Here is a 20,092-nt window from a genome sequence, read left to right as displayed (position 1 = left end):
TTAAAGGCATGTACCACCACCGCCTGGCTATAAATGAGTGAATTATTATGAATGAAAACCGAACTATACTTTCTTATTAAACATGGAGTATTTGCCAGAAATATAATCCTTGGAGTTGGTACCAAATAATTTGATTCATTCTTTTTATGAATATAATGAGCCATAATAAAAAAATATGAATGCTTTTCACAGCCAGGCCAAGCTGATAATAATGTTTAAGCCTACAAACAACTGCCAAGCTCCATGCTACAATCATTGACTTTGCATTCGTTCAAATTATTAAAGAAAAAAAAAACTACCACGGAAATGTTTTAGTGGAGATGATTCTCCTGTATTTTAGACATACCATGATACTTTCCTAAGATTTAAAAAAAAAAGTCAATGTTTTGGCTCTGTGTATTCTTTACTCTCTTCCCCACAGGTCTGGATCTTTTTGTGCATTTGTATTGTTTGATGCTACATTTCTGTCTTTCATGTGTTATTTTAGTTTTTTATGTTCATGCCTCCCAGTTCCACAGTAACAGTTTTCCTTGCTTTCCTTGTGTGTTTAGGATGACTTTAAACATACACATTTGTGGATTTTAGTGCGATATTTCAATATGTATATACAATTTATAACATCAAATCTAAGTAATAAGCCATGGTTGATTTTCCATCTCCTCTCATTACTGTGTGTGAAGCCTTTAAATTTACTATTCTGTTATCTAGAAAATAAGCAATAGCTTACTGTGGAATATCACACACATACACACACACACACACACACACACACACACACACACACACACAAAAAAAAAAAAAAAAAAACCTCTTAGGAAGAACACCTAATGTTACTTCTGTCTGTCTAATTTGTGGTCCTGTACATCAGCTTCCTGTTGTCAGCCCCACCACCACCCTTCCCATCAAGTGGTAATCACTATCATAAATTCCAACCTACTGTATCTAGAACATTTATATCCGAGAGAACACAAGTACTTCTCTTCCCCTATCTAGCTTTATTTCATTTACCATAAAGTCTTTTAAGTCCTTCGGTTTTGCTATATGATAGAGTATCATTTCCTTAAATGTCTAAGGAAGTTTCTATCATGCATATGTACCACATTTTCTCTATCTACTATTCTGTGCTAGGCACCTAAGGTGATTCTACAGTCTAAATACTGAGTGTATTCCACAGCAGGCATAGACACAGGGTTTTTCTTTGATATGCTGAGGTCATTTTTCCTTTGATATATACCCAGAAGTGGGATAGCTGTGCCTTGCGGTAGATCCACACTTTCCCCACATTTGTGTTATATCTGCATCCCCAACAAAAGTGTATGAGCATCCATCCCTCTTCAATTCTCAGTAGCACTTGCTACCTTTTGTGCTCTTCATAACAGACATCCTAGCCGAGGAGAGATGAGGTTTCATTAGTGAGGCTTTGACTTGCATTTCCATGACAACTAAACTAATGAAATTCATCTCTTTTTAAAACTTCTTTGGTCATTTAAATTTTCTTCCGAGATGTGTCTATTCACAATTTTTGCATGTTTCTGGTTGAATTCTTTGGAATTTTTTCACATTGAATCTTTCAAATTCCTCATATATTTTGGTATTAACATTTTGGGTGACCATTTGGTAATTTCTCCATTCTATTAATATATGACAACTTGGATCACCCTGTTGGTTTTCTCCTTCGCTATACTAAAGCTTCTGGGTTTGATATATTCTATCCCCATTTGGCAAACTTTGCTTTTGTTTCCTCTACTTTGGAGAATATTATCGTTAAGGATGAACAGTTACCATATCAATGCCTTCAAGGTCAATGTTAAATCTCTTGTTCTAGCAGTTTGTTTTAGAAGTTGACCTTTGATTCATTTTGAGTATTTTTATAAATTTGAGAGAAAGAGTCAAAGTTTCCATCTTCTATAATGAATAACAAGTTCATAAGCTGACTGTATTTATTTTATTTCAAATTGTTGATATAAAGAACAACTAAATAATCATTTATCTGAATGACAAAGAAGAGAGGTGAGGTCATGCCAAATATGTTTCTTAAGTTATACTTCCTTTTTAAACCACTGATAATGGAACTCTTTTCTAGAGATAGACATCCAAGCCAAGTTGTCTGCCCTCTGCCTACTGAGGCTAGGAATGATCCCATATTTGTATAATCATGGTTATGTAGAACAAAAGCAAATTTAAATGTAAATAAAAATATTTATAAATTAAAAGTTTTAAAATAGGCTAATTATTTTAATAAACATTTCATAGGAAAATAAAAATATAAAAATTGCCAAGCTTCAAATATTTGAATTTGATTATAAAACATTTGTAAGAGATTTAATGAATACAAACTCTTTGTCAATTTTCAAAAATTGATTTAACTATCATTTTTTCCACTATTTTCCTTTATGTTCAGTTCAGTTATTGCGTCCTAAGCCAGAAAAATTATAAAATCACAAGTCAGAAATGGTAAAAATCAAGTGTATACAATAAGAGACTTAAGAATCTTTGAAAGACCAACTTATTATTTCATAAAACCAATATTCCTTAATCACTATAAATTATGAAATGATCACTGTTGCTATATAATCAACAATTAGATTAATAAAAGAAATCTGGATGTCCTCCAATCATATTATATATATATATATATATATATATATATATATATATATATATATATATATATATATCTTGAAACTCACTGCAAAGATTGGAAGCCCTTGGTCAGTGACAGTGATGACCTAAGAGAACCCAACACCTTCAGTTCTCTGAACTGATCAGAGATGCACAAGGGGTTTCATCCGTTCTGCCCGGGTCACTCTTCATTTGCTAGCTGTGATGAGTGGCCTTGTCACCAATTGCATTTGTAACTATATCCATCAGCATCACTCCTTTGTCACTCTTCCTTTCTCCCACTTGGAACCCAGGACAATCTCACTGTTCTCTCAATCATCGTCTTAGATAGATGCTAAAGTTGATTAAAATCTTTCAGATTCTTCGAGAATTTCATATTTGTATACACTTTATCTTGAACATATACACTCTCCATTTTTTTAAATTTTTGTTTATTTATTTATTTATTTATTTTTATATCCCAATTAAAGTTTCCCCTCTGTCTTCTCCTCCCAGTCCCTCCCTGACCTCCTCTCCTCTCCATCTACTCTTCCTCTGTTTCTCTTCAGAAAATTATAACACGAATTGCTAAATGGTCTTTTAATAAAAACCCAGAGGTAGAATATTAGAGTGAATATTGAAAGATCAGAGGGACAAAGGAACAAGCCACCTCCTACCTCTAGGACTCCTTAACCTGCAAAGCTTTCCTCAGCTGAAAGACTTTAGTTCCTATTTCCTCAGGCCTTATATACCTTTCTTTGCCCACTGTACCACTTCCTTTTTAAAGCTGGGATTAAAGGCATGTGACTTCCCAAGCAAAAGCATGAAATCTCAAGTGCTGCAATTAAAGGTGTGTGCCACCACTGCCTGGCTCTGTTTCTCTCCTAGACTGAGTCAGTCTCCTATAGTCCAGGGTGGCGTTGAACTCACAGAGATCCAGATGGATCTCTGCCTCCTTAATGCTAGGATTAAATGTATGTGCCACCACTGCCTGGTTTCTGTTTAATCTAGTGACTTGTTCTGTCCTCTGATCTTCAGGCAAGCTTTATTTGATACACAATGTATCACCACAGAAAAAGGCAGACCTTTCATGGATATCAGCTAGTCATTTCTACTCCCTCCTCTCAACTCCCTCTACATTCTTCCCCTTCATGTCTCCATCTCAAATTCCTGTCTTCTTTTTTATTTTACTACCATGTTTGTGATGATAGGGATGAATTCCCACCAAGAAACAAGCCACAGATCCATAAATGATATGTAAATACAAATCAGGTACTGGTATATAGTGACTTATTCTATACTCCATAATCTTCACCAGTCTGTTTTATCTTCATTGTGATTATTTATACCTCTTTGATATAAATTTTACAGAATTATTCTTAGTATCCAAGGATTAGGTCACATTAATTTCAACCAACCTAGAACTTTACATATAATAAATACTATTAAAAAGTGTGAAATATCTATTAATTTTATGGTTTTTCAATTGGTGTTTTGTTCTTTAATTAACTCCTATAAATATACCAGTATTTATTAAGTTTAATTTTTGAATGAGTAGACAGCACTAGGCATTTATTCCCTCTGTTTCTTCATTTGCAAATCAATTTCAGGGATGAACTATATATCTCAGTGGTAGACTGCTTGCCTACCATATGTGTGGCCTTGGGTTCAAGCCTCAGAAATGTGAAATATATATTTCTAGAACACCTTTTCACTTTTTCCCTTTTTAAATGTAAAATACTAATAATTCTTCATTCTACTGAAGTAGTAAGTAGTTTTATAGGCAGAAGGAAGGGGACATGACAAAACCATCCATTTCTGTAAGAATTTGACACACTTATTTATACTCTGAAATATAAGATCAAATCTTACAGGTTTGCAAAAAATATTTTCATTTAAACAATGAAACTTCAAATCATTAATCTTCAGAGAATAGGTTTCTAAAAATATAAAATTTTCCTTATACCATAGAGGAGTGTTATAATCTATAGTGTTGACATCAGTGACTTCTTTTGCATAACTTGCCTTCACATGCTATATTAAGTGATTGATTTTCCATATTTTTACATGCAAAATCCCTACACACTTTGGAATGTTTCTTTTTCACCTCATGCTCTCAATATTACTTTCCGAAGATAAACTTCATAAATTGGTGATTTATATCATTTATTCTACACAAATTCGCAAATACATAAACATACAGGTATGATTTTGAAATACTACATTATGATTTCATTTTGAAATTTAGGTATATACGAATGTGCTTATTTTAAACATATACACATTACAACTTATATGTTGCATGTTTCTTTGTTTCATAAATAGAACAAGTAAAGAGAATTCAAGATGAAAGATTATCCAAGAATTACCATGGCTGGCTTTTGCCAGTAGCTGTGAAAGCTCAACCACAATTCCCCCGACACTTCTGTAAGCATTACAGAGTCCCTAAAATCTCTGACACTTCCATAAGCATTACAGAGTCCCTCAACTCTGATTAATCAACTCAGTGAGACTATACTTGATGTATTTATGACATTTCTGTACAGGAGAATAGAATTTATTCCAATACAAAATTACACTGTGCCTTAAATACTAGCCGTAGGGAACTCTTCACTTCAGTGTAATCCATAGTGGTTGGAATTTATTGCCTACTAAGTTCATCCATGCCACTAAGCATTGCATGGGGAGCTGAAGTTGAGAATGACAGCAATTCCAGGTGACTTGTTTATATCTAATTTACGGGTACTTAGCTGGACCAAGAGGGAGATCCTCATACATTACATTTAAATCCCTTTGAAAGCCTGTGACCTTTCTGTCTCAGAGCTTCTGTCCCATGTATAACTGCAGGTGGAGATAGGTGGTTTCATATGTCTTTCTTGAAATATTAAGAAGAGGAATAACTTCAGATGAACATAACTCACCTGATTGTCTTCCAACAGTTTGCCAAGGAGAGCAGTCAGCATGCTTACTCTGTTTTTATTTTTACAATTAAAATGAACAGCATCTTTTTTACTAACCTATTAAAGCAACTATTTTAACACTGGCAGTAAAGACACAGGGGTTGTTTAATTCTTTCTGGGAATCTTCTTCTATGATTCAGTCCTTTAAAACAGTCCGTTAGCTGAAGCTTGAAAGTTTTCCGGATGAGTTTGCTGGTGGACTGCTCTGTTGCATTTGATGACGTTTTATTAAGAGGCCCTCTTATAAAACTATTTAGATTGGCAAATTTTTGTTTTTTCTAACCTCTGAAAGTTACCAAATTTTCTCCAAATGCACTTGCTTTATTTCCTGTTCACCTGTAGAATGGTATTGGCTATCTCAAGTTCTTATGCTCCTGATATTAGTAATGAGCATAGGCTTTACATTAGTGGTCCAGCCTCCACTTTCAGTGTGGACATGTGAGAGTAACTCTTACTATCAATCTTTCGTCAGTGTGTGCTCATATTAATGTCTGTAGTCACTTATTCTATTTAGGTGATGTTTAATTATACAAATTTGGGGACTTACATGTATGATTGCAAAATTGCAACATTATTTTTTTGTGAATTATTAAGATGACTTTGTCCTCAGTTGTGGTATTTATTTATTGTTCCCGTGATTTTCGGGTCACTTGGAATTTCCAGAAACGTGACTTCACTGCCTTCGCTGATGTCAGTTTGACATCACAACACGGAATAGTGTCACAGCTCATGTAAAGATCTTTACTTGTATTTTAAGGAGGCCACCACTTACCAAGTCTGTTCTCTTTGTCTTTGTTGCTCATGAAAGTCCCTTCTGATTAAATAACATTTTGCTGCAGTTTAAACATATTTACTGCAGTATTCTTCTGATCTCCACATGTGGCATGTAGTTATTTACATGACACTTCCCTCAGTCCCAGGGATCATTAACCTTCCACTTGATTGGTTTAACCTAAATATTAAGTAGCTTATCATATAATCCAAAATTATTAGTTTATATTGTATAGATCCCATTTATTTTATTTTCATGGATGGATTCAGCATATTAATTTTGATTGACACAGATGTGCTCATACTATGAAGTAAATATTGTTTTAATTCATGTACAATGGTAGTGATCTACTTAGGACATTGTCAGACATGGGCACATAGTCAAGAGTCGGGAGGAGGCTGGCCAGTGAAACCAACACTGCTGAAGGACGAAGAAAGATGTTCCAGGGATCTACAGCACACAGCAAATGGATGAATAATAAATAGGTCATTATGTACTTCTAAAACAGGACAAAACATAATGTTGATTGTACCATAAATACATGGTAAAAGTTTAAGGTGATGGGAAGTCACTGTGTTGTGAATGGAAGATAGTTTACATCCGGTAAGTGTTTATAATAAGTTCCCAGTAGTGGGTAATCCTGAATGATTGCAGTACTATCCCATTAACCTTGTTGGATTCCCACTGTCAGAGGTAAGCAGGTAAACACTAGAGATAAATTAAACTTTCCTAGGTCATTCAGACAATATTTCTGGAAACAGGGTGAGAAATGAGGTGGTTTGACCCTGATGGCATTTACTCATCTGTACTAGGCACAGATTGGCTGCTAGATAGAGGGATGTTACTAGTATACTAGAATAGTAACCCATGATTTGAGGGGGCTTAAAGTCTCATCAAGGGACACAGATTGAAACAAACATCTAAAGTACAGAATACATGAAGTTGTGGGTGAGAAGTATAGTTAAACAAAAATTAATAGTAGAAGTTGTAAAGATGTAGCACGGTAGAGACAGGATATTTAAGACAGGAAGGCTCCCTGAGGGTTATTTAGACAAAATAATGTTTAGAGGGAAAATTTGATGAGCCTGGTAGTGATAAAAAGTGGTGCACATAGAAGAGATGAAAGATAGACAATGTATATGTGTTTGTGTGTGCAGTTTGAATCTGGTTGGCTTGTGCGTTGATCTTCTTTCTCATATTAATTTTATCATTAGTAAACATCTATCCTCATAAACAATAAATGAACAAATGTTATAATGTCTCTCATCCCTCAGTAGTTCATTGATACTTTGTTAAAAAAAAAATAAAGTTAATGTCATTACTCCTTCAGACTTTATAAAGAAAAAAAAATTTGTTCCAGAAAATCTCAGTATTGATTCTGTGGTTTTATTCATCAGCAAAATTCTATGATCCTAATAGTACTTGAAACCTTATATGTTTAGATGTAGAATTAAACAATGAAATAACCATGATTATCTTCCCTTTTAAACCAGGCCAACACTGTCTTATTTCCTAGTTTATCATAGTGCAAAGAGAAAAAGTAATTGAACTGGCAATGTGTGGTCAAGTGTGTTGACAGTGCTCAGACCCTGACCAAAACTGTGTTTAAAAAGATGTCATTTCTCCCTGCAGCCACCCATGAACATCCACTCCATCGTGGTGCAAGTCCAGTGTGTCAACAAGAAGGTTGGCACAGTGATCTATCATGAAGTGCGAATTGTGGTGCGGGACAGGAATGACAACTCACCCACATTCAAGCACGAAAGCTACTATGCCACCGTGAATGAGGTCCGTGCCCTTGTGTTGATGTATGTGGTTAGCTTATATTGTAAAATGTGTAATTCCACTATAATCATGACCACTGGATCCTAGAAGTAATAGGAATGCATTGTAAGAACTAAGACTTAGAAAAAAATGAACTCTGATAACTTATAATCGCATTCCAGCAATTCATGTTGCTACAGAAAAAAATGAAAATGACTGTATTTTTTATTATAGAATATATTGAGAGAATTCAAGGCATGCTATTGACTTGTGTTTATTGAAAGGCATTTGGCAAAAAAAAACTTTATATTTATGAAATGATCTCACTAGGCATCAGAAGAAGTTATTTTTGTGAAACTGTTTATTTAGTTATTGACTAATAATTATTATTATTTTTTATTTTTATTTTTATTTTTTGTTGTTGTTTTAAGATATACTCTATACATAGGCCAGACAGCTCCTTTTGGCTTCAAACTTCCAACTCCTGTTGATCTTCTGCCTCACCTTCTCTAGTCTCAAATTACAGAAGTGAGTCCTTTGGTAGCCTGTTACAATTTATTTTAAAATTTAATTCTATGATACCCAGAAACTTCAAACAGAAACCGCAACCACATTCTTTTCATTTTATTTTATTTTTACTACAAATTCTTATATGGAAATCAAGATGACATTTTGAAAATATCTTTAAAAAGTGATATTAATGATTTTATTGAAAATTGGTTTTTATTGTCGTATTTTTCCCTTTAACCATATATTTCTCTGATTTTTTTAAGTAATGGTTCCTCTACTAATTTGTAGTTAGATATTGGCTAGAAAACACTTGCAGAGTAACTATAATATTCACTTCCAATGGACAATATAGACTCACGCATAATTAAATTAAGTTGCTATTAAAAACTACACTCAATATATAAGACTATTTTTACCTTCAAAATGTTTTTCTCTTTAAATTCATACATACTTTATAGGAAGCCATCAGTATATTTTGGATGTAAACACAAAATTTATACTTTCAGCTCAGCAATCTCTAAAGTCAATTTAAATATGTTTTGTGTGTGCAAAAACTTGTATTTGTAAACATTTGGTAAAATTAAATAATAGAGGATGAATCTTCTAAAATAATATCACTTTAAAATGTTTGAAGATCAAAGCCGGGTGGTGGTGGCGGCAGCGGCGCACGCCTTTAATCCCAGCACTCCGGAGGCAGAGCAAGGCGGATCTCTGTGAGTTCGAGGCCAGCCTGGGCTACCAAGTGAGTCCCAGGAAAGGCGCAAAGCTACACAGAGAAACCCTGTCACGAAAAACCAAAAAAAAAAATGTTTGAAGATCAAAAGTGAAGCATGTTGGTCAGGGACTCAGTCTGTCTTTGAAACCTTTCCATCTGGTCCAGCAGTAACCACAGATTCTGACTACTTCCCATGCCTCTGGCTCAAAGTTCATTTTAAATGTTTTCTTTTTAATATTTGAAGTACAGTATTTGCATTAGAGTTTTCCATGTTTGATTGCTAACTTGAATGATAAAAACTGATGGACAAATTATCTTAGGCAAAGCTCTAGCTTAGGCAAAAATCTGTTTTTAGTTCACATTCATTTTCTTCCTGCTTTGTCTATTGTCCATTTTTCTTACTGAAACTTAAAATGCTCTTAATTTAATTTTTAAGGCATTCTCTACTTCCTGATTACTTTCTGTCTCTCCCACGGTCATTTAGCTGTCTTGTTGAGAATAATACTTCTCAGATACCATTTCCCTCACATCACTCTGCTGCTTGGAGGCTGCATCATTTCACATTATCATCAGGGAAAGGACCAGCTCCCTTAGTGGATCGTCAAGGCCTGCACAGTCTCATTATTTCTCAATGCTCTTCTCGTCCTGTGTCTCACCTTGCTCAAACTTTCTTGTGTCCCACAGGCATCTCCACTGCCGGGCTTGTGCTCTATCCTGTGAGCTCTTCCTCCTTTCTCATCTAAAATTAGCTCAGGATCTATACTCCAGAAATCATGTTCTCCTAGATGATCCATATTTATCGACCATTGATTTCTTCAGACCATAAACTCACACAGCATCTGGATAACTGAATGATGTAAAGTAGGGCCATGTGACATTTTTTACCCATTATTTTGAACAATCCAGTTTCTTCTACAAAGCTATCCAGTGCTTTGTATGTGACAGACAGCTGAGGTAAGCCTAACACACCGACTCTATCTTTGGTTGTACAGACTGTGTACTTGGTCACATCCTCCCCTCCTGATTTTTCACATGCTAACTCTGATACATATTTGTGTCTTTAAAATCAAGGTTTTGTTTATACTTGTCAACAATATCAAGTGAGAATTTCTGCTGTTATCATCTTTCATTATCTGAGTAGTTCTATGATGATAGTTCCTGTTTTAATGAGCCAAAATTTGCGTGTGTAAATATATATGAGTGTGTATGTGTGTATATATGTATGTACATATGTATGAGTTTGTGCATACATTATACATGCATACATATATGTATTTGCATGTGTGTATGATATATTTGAATACTTCTGTATATACATGTGTACACAAAATATCATCTACAATATTACCTATAAAATTAAAAGAATTTATTTTGCTTTGCCCAAGAGTACAACATACAAGATATTTCTCTGGCTATTTTCCCATTTACTACAAGGTTAATACACTTAAAACCTACATTTAAAAAGTCATTCAGGATTTAAGAAATTGTTGGTTTGATATTATTTGACATTGCAATAAAATGCAAGGCACATGTAAAGTCACAATAACAGATTTATAAAGGAAACTTTCCAAGCTCAGACCCTGACTAGTCTCTCTTTCTTCCCAAGACCAGAAAATTGAGACCTGAACAGTATCTAAAGTGACAGTAATAGCCCAGAAACATTAGAGTTTACACCCAAACCCAAACCCTTCCTTTGGTGCTCTCTTCACTACTGACTAATAAGCCATTTGATAGACTGGGGTAAGCATGTTATTGTATATCTGAATCAGAAATAAGTATCAAGGCTTATAGCTAGAGTATTGTTGAACATTATTATGATCACAATGAGTACATTTACAAATGTGTTGAATTCTAGGTACTAATAATCTTTGAAAGTGTGTTTTTCTAGTAGTGTGTAAGAAATTCATCAAAATTACTAATATTTTATTTAAATTTCAATCGATGATTATGACAAAGGTTATTATCTCTTACTTGAAAGTAAAACATAAGACAGTGCAAGGAATTTCATCTCTTTGGGTAATTGGCAACTCAACAAACTTTGGACAATTATATCATTAGTAATTATAATGGCTGTTTTGAAAAATAAATTGAAGCATAAATTGCAGTTTATTCTTAAGCTAGTTCAGAAGATAAATTTTTATCAATAATAATGTCTTTAAAAATACATATATCCATACCCTGGAGTTTCTTTACATATCTTTTACCTCTCAAAACATATTTACATATATCCCACCCCCAAATTTCCTTTTGAAATAACAGACAGCAAACAGGTAAATACATAAAATTCCATGCAACATGTTAGTAATTTATTAAAGAAAAGTAAATATCACATAGTACTAAGATATGTTGTTGCAAACAAGACTGTAAGAGCCAGAGGGACAGGATGTCTGCTGTAAGATTGCATCTGTTAGAAATCTTAGGGAAACTATACTCATGAAATATCAGCAGTCTGGCTGTCTAAACAATAACTGACCAAAGATAATATCAACTGACATGATAACACAGAAGGGGGAAATCTTACTGGACTCCAACCCTAGACGAAGAACTACAGGCAACTTAGGAATGCTGTGATGGGGAGATAATATTCTTCCCAGTGGGTGAGACCCTAACTGGTTATCCAATACCAGCTGGTCAGCTCTGAAATCATATGCATACAAGTTACATTATGTGGACTGAGAAGATTATATTTATATATTTGGGATATGACCACAAGTAAAGAAAAAGAGGCCAGAAGCCATAAATTTGAGAGCCAGTGGGGGATCAGGTTCATTGGAAGGGTTGGAGAGAGGAAAGAAAAAAGGGAAATGTTGCAATTGTATTTTGATTTCAAAACAACAACAACAACAACAAAAATCACCAAAATTATTCTAAAATCAATCCAAGCTTACTGAGATGAGAAAATAAAGAACCCATACCTGGAAGCCAGAGATCTAAGGATGACAGATCAAAGTAGTCACTTAATATTCCTACGTATGTAAAATAAATTAGATGGTATCTGAAAGAACAATCCTCACATTTTTACACAAACTGTTGCAACTGGGGAATAAAGGCTGTGACTAGTAAATAAAAACAATACACATTTCACACTCAGTGAGCAGAAAGTCTCCTGCAAACAGGAGAGTCTGGACTCACAACTCTCTCTGTTATAAGACAGAAGTTTCGAGAATTTAGGTTCTATGCTCAAACTAAAAGCAGATCTTCCTGTCTCGCATACTGACACCTGAAACAACAACTGGTTGTACAGGGAAACTCTGCAAACAAATTCAGTGGCAGGAATGTTATAAAAATATAACAGTGCACATAAAAATAACATCATCTTACTCTGCCTCCCTGGAGCCACACCCTAGTAACCACTGCCCACAAAGTGTTGTCATGCTAACTGTAAACATCCAACATTGTGATCAAAAACACGGCAGGAAGAGTTAAGGTGTGAGGCTCATGGAAAGTGGATTCATAGAAATGAAGATAAAATTTCTCCTCCTGCTTACAAATATATAAATGTATTTTTCTGTGCAATTAAAAGATAACACATAAAAGTGCAAGGGGATTGTATTTCCCCCATCTGAGTAGTTTAATGCTCACTTCAGGATGTTTCTGTGCTATAGTCTTAGCATCCTCACCATCCTGTGCAGTCTGTGTCTGGGGATGGTGACTAACCACCCTTATGTCCAATCATACAAAATGAAAGAATTTCCTGTTTCTTATGAGATATGCTAGTAAGTAAAGTAAGAAAAATAAGGATATAAATATATATGACTAATTCTAAATATTATCTGAATAAAGCTGATTATTTTCATGAATATGTATATATATATAAAATTTCCATTTAAATATATATGAAATAAATGAGAAACACTATACTTAAAAGCCTATGAAAGATTGACAAGTACTGACAAGTATTTTAAAGCCTTCTTTGCCTAGAAAGTAAATGAAATAAATCATGTATAGTTTTTATATAATTTTATATAATTTATTATTTATACCATATAAACAAATGATCATTCTTAGACAAGAGAAAAAAAGAATAGAATATCAAAATATACACATTTAAGTCAGTAAATTTATACCAACATGTATCAATAATTACTTTAAAATAAGTAGACAAAATTAACAGTTTGAAAGACATATTTTTAGCATACATTTAAATATAAAATGAAATGTGGATGGTTGGAAGGGAATAAAATAAAAATATGGAAACTTGAATGAAAACAAGGAAAGTGGAAGAAGACATGCCGTATAAACAGCCATGATGGGCTGTAGAGATGGCTCAGAGATTAAGAGCCCTGGCTGCTCTTCCAGAGAACCTAGGTTGGATTCTCAAAACCTATATCACAGCTCACAACTGTCTATAACTCCAGTTCTAGAAGACATAATGCCATTTCTGGCCTCCATAGGCACAGAGAACACACAGTGCACAGATATATATGCTGCAAAACACCCACACGTGAAATAAAATAAAATAACATTTTTAATAGTCACATACAAAAATCTATTATAAATGTCCTAATATCAGACAAAATGGACTTAAAAGAGAGAAGAATTATAAATGAATATGCAAAACTATTCACAATGGTAAATATTCAATTGGTCCCAAAACTACAAAATAAAATTTGTATTTATACCTATAAACAAAACTTCATGATACAGTAGTAGTTGGCAGAATGAAATCAGAAATAGAAAAATCCCTAATCATAGAAAGAAATAAAAACTCAGAGGTATCTGAAATGAAAAGCTCCCAAAAGACCCTGACCTGGCACAAGGAACTTTGCAGGTGTGATCTACTATGTTAAAGTCAACCACGGGGACTTCTTAGGTTACTCTGGTGCCCAGTCTAACCAACATGTACCCTTAAAAGATGTTGTTCTCCAGAGCCACAAAACCCTCAATATGTGAAGAGATAAAATCTTATTATGTACTTTCCACAATGATATAAAACTAGTAATCAAAAATAAAATCTTGGAAAATGGAAAATATATAGTCATTTTGAAGAACTCTTTCTCCTTCATTTACCTGGTGTGGATCAGAGACAGGACTTTGAATTAAACCATCCCACAGGGGAGAGCAGAAGTCCCTGCATCTTTGTTTTTTTTTTTTTTTTAATTTTTATTTTGCAATACAATTCAGTTCTACATATCAGCCACAGATTCCCTTGTTCTCCCCCCTCCCCCCCTCACCTTCCCCCCAGCCCGCCCCCCATTCCAATCTCCTCCAGGGCAAAGCCTTCCCCACAGACTGAGATCAACCTGGTGGACTCAGTCCAGGTAGGTCCAGTCCCCTCCTCCCAGGCCGAGCCAAGGGACCCTGCATAGGCCCCAGGTTTCAAACAGCCGACTCATGCAGTGAGCACAGGACCTGGTGCCACTGCCTGGATGCCTCCCAAACAGATCAGGCCAATCAACTGTCTCGCCCACTCAGAGGGCCTGATCCAGTTGGTGACCCCTCAGCCATTGGTTCATATTTCATGTGTTTCCGTTTGTTTGGCTATTTGTCTCTGTGCTTTATTCGACCTTGGTCTCAACAATTCTCGCTCATATAAACCCTCCTCATTCTCGTTAATTGGACTCCCAGAGATCCACCTGGGGCCTAGCCCTGCATCTTTGTATAAATAGATCCCAAAGACTTCCCAGAAATCTCTAGTGACTAAGAAGCAGTTATCCATAGAAACAGCCTGTGTGCATGAAGCTGGCAATGGCTTGGATGAAGAGTCACCCTAAAGACATAGAAGGACTAGAAGGAAACAGGAAACAAAACACTTCCAAATGTCAGTAAAGGCTGTGATGTGCAGAAAAGAGCAAGTGTAGACACATGGAGTTACATCCAAGAAAGAACATCCACACAGTGAAGTACAGACAACAGAGAGGAGAGAGAAAATACTTGAAAACTGTCTGACACAGTGGGGTTCCAGGACTGAGAAGGGGAAGTGGACATGATCTCCCATCCCATCCAAGATGCTTTCTGAAACTGACACCCACTTGCCAAGAAAAATAATTGATTTTCTCTAATAGCGTCTCACTGGGTTTATTAACTACACTTAAGGGCAGGCCCCATGCCAGGTAGTAGATAGCTAACACAAAATGATCTCAATGCTATTTTTGTTAACTTTTTGCCTCATGTTGCCTTATTTGGGCATTTTTTTTGTCTTACTGGCCTTTTGCTTATATGTTATAGTTTCCAGTCTTGTGTTATTATGGGTTTTGTTTATGTATCTCTGTGTTTCTTGTGGATTTTTTCCTCTGTTTTTGTTTTTAATTTTGTTTGTTTGCTTTCCAAAGACAGACAGAAAGAAAGGGTATGGAGTTTGATGGGTGGAGGGGTGAGGATGAGTTAGGGGAGGACAAACTGTGATCAGAATATAATATAAAAGAGAGTGGAAAAAACTAATTTACAAGGAGTTAAGTTGCATAATCTAGGAGGAACTGAGAAAATTTAATGCTAAATAATAATGATAATAAACTTGGGGAAAGTATCAACAGATATTTCCCAAGAAAAGTATAAAAATGACCAATGAGAATATGAAAAATGTTTTCTAATATCATCAATTTTCAATCACATAAAAGCATAATGACATATTATATGTTAATTATAATGACTGTTATCAATAGAATGACGAATTACGTGGTGATCAGGAGGGGAGGAAAGGAAAACGTGTGAAATATTGGTGGGAATGAAAATTAGCAAATCCATCCTGAAAATTAGTAAGGAAAACCCCCAAAACAAGTAAAAATAGAACAATGGTAGGATTCAGCTGTTTAAGACTGAGTTTGTAAGAAACAGAAATGAAATCAGTGGATCACAGAGATACCTGGCCTCCAGTGTTTACTCTAACAAACTCCCTATAGCCAAAGTGTGAAATGAATTGATATATTATCCGTGCCTAAGTGGAAAAACAATAGATGGTCGCCATACAAAACCAAGGATTATTCAATCATAAATAACAAAACCCTGTAATTTACAAGAAAATAGACAGTTCAGGAGGTAATCGAGTGAAATAAGCCAGGGCTGGAAAGAAATATACAACAAACCCTTCTTCATGAATGGGAGATGGAAACTTGATATCTATGAAAATGAAGAATGGAATCATCATTATTAGATGTTTCTCTATCTTCTCTATAAGAGATAAAATCTTATCATGTACTCACTGATAAGGGAGGAGGGAAGGAGTTAATGTAACCAGTACACAGGAGAAATCTACTGTAGAGTGACAGAAATTCATAATAATCCATTATTACAAAAATAAAGAAGACCTCAGTTTCCTACCACAAAGAAGTGGCAAGTTGTTAAAGAGACAGTGGATCTAGCCGGGCGTTGTTGGCGCATGCCTTTAATCCCAGCACTTGGGAGGCAGAGCCAGGCGGATCTCTGTGAGTTCGAGGCCAGCCTGGGCTACCAAGTGAGTTCCAGGAAAAGGCGCAAAGCTACACAGAGAAACCCTGTCTCGAAGACAGTGGATCTAATTACCATGGTCTGGGCATTAAACATTTATATATTATATAAACATTATACATATATATATATACATATATAAAAACAGCCTGGGCTTACACATTGCTTAGTTTTCAGCTTTTTGTAACTATCATCCTAGCTTGCACAACTGTATAAAAGAAAACAAATTCTATTTAAGATTGTAAATTTTTTATGTTTTGTTAGAGAAGATATAGAAACTCATGTGTAAATTCTCTCTGTAACAGATTAAAAAGATGAGAAGAAGTATAAAGATAATAGAATATGTAAGCAAAGAACTTAGCAAAATTATTTTGGTAGATTTGTACAAAATATTTTATTTAGTAAGCACAGAACTCAGTTTTTAAGGATATAAAATACGACAAGAATTTTCCAAATGTTGGTATCTATAGATCTATAAACACATCCCAAATGACTGAAATCACACAAAATATGTTATAAACACCTTATATTTGAGCTTAAAAATCAATTAAAACAGATGACAAATTCCCCATATATTTAGAAAACAACATAAAAGTTACTATTCACACTAAATGTTGCAGATTGTTCAAAAAATGAACATATCTACAGATGAATTATTAGTTTAAAGTGAATTTACCAAGTTTGCTGAATAGAAGCTCAGTGTTTTAAAAAATATGGATAATATTTTTTAATATTCAGCACATGGATAATAAAGTTTTAAAAGATGACATATCTGTGAATGAAACTCCATGGCTTTGGAATGGGCATTCTATAGAAGCTCACTGATATTCATAGAGTTCAAGTCTGGGCAAGGTTTTGACTTGTTCCCTTAAACCAACTTGGGATGTTTCTATTTGTGAGTCCATTAGAATAAAGTGACTTTGTTTTAAACGATGAGATGCTGATCACAGTGCTTACTAAAACAGAATTTTAGTTGCACTTGTTTCTAATTAGATTATGCTTTGAATTTAAAAGTAATTGCAGTCACAATTTTCAGTAGAGTTAGGGACTCACGGTCATGTTCCTAAATTGTTGGTCTTGAGTGAGTTGGACTAAATGCTTTGGAGATCTTCTAGTGTCTATAAAACTAACCAGGTAGATAGGTTCCCTATGAATCAACAATTATGTTTGTTTTTACCTATCTAAAATAAATCAACAATATATAAGAAGTCTGGCATAGATTTTTACATAGGAGCTACAGTTGCATCCGGTCCGTGTTTTCAATGATGATAAAGTTGTTTGTACTTTGCTGCATTTTTATTTTCAAATGTTTTTGTTTTATTCTATGTGCTTCAGTTTCTTCATGTAAAAATTGGAATTATATTCTCAGAATATATCATCATACTGAAAGAATACACACAGTGAGTTGAAACCAGAAATAAAAACACTGATTTTAGCATATTTCTTACATGATTTCTAACCAATAAGTTCATCACTAGAGCTCTTCTTCGTAGTATTTGAAAAGAAGTTCATGCATGACAAAGTTTTAAAGAAACAAATATGTTACATAATTATAGACAGCAATGACATGAAACAAACATTTTTTTCATACTGGAACATCAACAGGAACAGTGTGATGTAGGAACTCTGTACGTTTAGGGCTTTTACACAACTGGAGAATGGTTATCATCCTTCTCATGTCCTAGAAAGCCTGAGGTCATATTGATGAGGCAGCATTAATATGACTACCCTTTGGCCAAATGTCTGTTTTTCTGGGGGAAATTTTCCATACATGCACTGTGAAACTCAATACAAATTATCCAAAGGGGTTCACAGACAATTTAACATTTTTGTGTTTGATCAATTTCTAATGTTTTCTGTTCTTAATAACATAAAACTTAAAAGGCTACTTCGTAACTCTAAATCTGAAATGCCACTTAAAATTTAAGGAAGTCAATATGAGATGTTAAAATAACCTTAGGTTTTCTGAATAATCAAATTATACTGCAAATGTTGACATCACAAATACACCACAAAATGCGCTTTAGTTGACACCTTAAAAGTCCAGCAGACCAATCTTTAATGTTACTTCCTAATATTTTATAATAGAATATAGAAGACTTATCATTGTAGTAGCTTCACCTCTTCTGATATTGAGTGAACTAACATTAGTTTATTATAGCAATATAATTCTACTAATTGCTGACAATGAAATGTACTAGTAGTAAAAAGATTTTAATTTTTTTCTGTAAAATAGCCCACTTAAAACGTCTGCATACCTACACATAATTTCAAACATTGTGTTCTCATTGTTTCAAATGACAGCTGAGGATTTTGGAGCAGGAATATGTCATCAAGTTTCACCTGATCTCTCTGATAACAAGTGGCAAATGGAAGTCAGACGCCAAGAAGCCTCCCTTGAAAATGTGGAACTTCACCACAATATTATATAAACACATGAGGTTAAAAAAATGACAAAGTTTCAGTATCTAGGAAAATATCAATAATAAAATTAAATACACGCTGCTTCTCTGTGTCTTCAAATTGTGTTTTCTGAAAGTATAAGGAGTGGATAATTAACATCATTTTTATCAGTAATTATTCATGTTAACTTCACAATTTCAGAACGAATGTTTCCAGTCTGTAAACGTAGAAAGTGGGTTACTTTCTAAGAGTCTTGGATTCTTTTATCAGAAAAGCGAACAAAGCATTTTTAAGGTAGTTAGTACAAATTAAAAGAAGGGAGAATCCAGTGAATCCCACTGATATGTAGGAGGTGATTACAGCAAACTCCCCCTACATCCAGTATTCTCCACCCTCACCCAAACATACTTCCAAAAACAGTTATCAAAATTAAATATGTACTAATGTTTCACCATGAAACTTTAGCATGAAATTATTAATATTTTACTTTATTAATACCGTATTCATGTTAGGCTAATTCTTGATCCCAAGACTTGTAGTTATATTGCTAATAATTCTGGTTTTTTAAGCCAAAGAAAACAGGTTAGCACAGCACGATAGTCAAGTAAAATGAAAACATTGAAACCTGTGTAACACCAAGACAAATATAAATTAAACCACTCTTTGCTCATACTCATTTTATATAGTTTTCTCTTGAAATGAACACTTATTTTTCCATTCTTTTCAAACTTTATCAGATTAAGAACCAGAATTCTCGCCGGGCGGTGGTGGCGCACGCCTTTAATCCCAGCACTCAGGAGGCAGAGCCAGGCGGATCTCTGTGAGTTCGAGGCCAGCCTGGGCTACCAAGTGAGTTCCAGGAAAGGCACAAAGCTACACAGAGAAACCCTGTCTCGAAAAACAAAAAACAAACAAACAAACAAACAAACAAAAAAAAAAAAAAAAAAAAAAAAAAAAAGAACCAGAATTCTCTCTTCAATGCAT

General features: G+C 34.5%; 1 protein-coding gene across 8 annotated transcripts in view; it reads left to right on the top strand.

Annotated features, from left to right (window-relative positions):
- Positions 1 to 20,092, top strand: part of Pcdh15 (protocadherin related 15) — a 623,956-nt gene that overhangs the window by 194,228 nt on the left and 409,636 nt on the right. For all 8 annotated transcript variants that reach the window (XM_059244010.1, XM_059244012.1, XM_059244013.1 and 5 more), the window contains one exon: positions 7,966 to 8,121. In XM_059244010.1, coding sequence (XP_059099993.1) covers positions 7,966 to 8,121 — 156 coding nt within the window. The remainder of the gene's footprint in view (positions 1 to 7,965; positions 8,122 to 20,092) is intronic.

The sequence above is a fragment of the Peromyscus eremicus genome, chromosome 16_21 (genome assembly GCF_949786415.1).
Source record: "Peromyscus eremicus chromosome 16_21, PerEre_H2_v1, whole genome shotgun sequence".
Lineage (NCBI taxonomy): Eukaryota > Metazoa > Chordata > Mammalia > Rodentia > Cricetidae > Peromyscus > Peromyscus eremicus.
The sequence above is the reverse complement of the archived record's forward strand: the minus strand, read 5'-3'. Positions and strand labels throughout refer to the sequence as shown.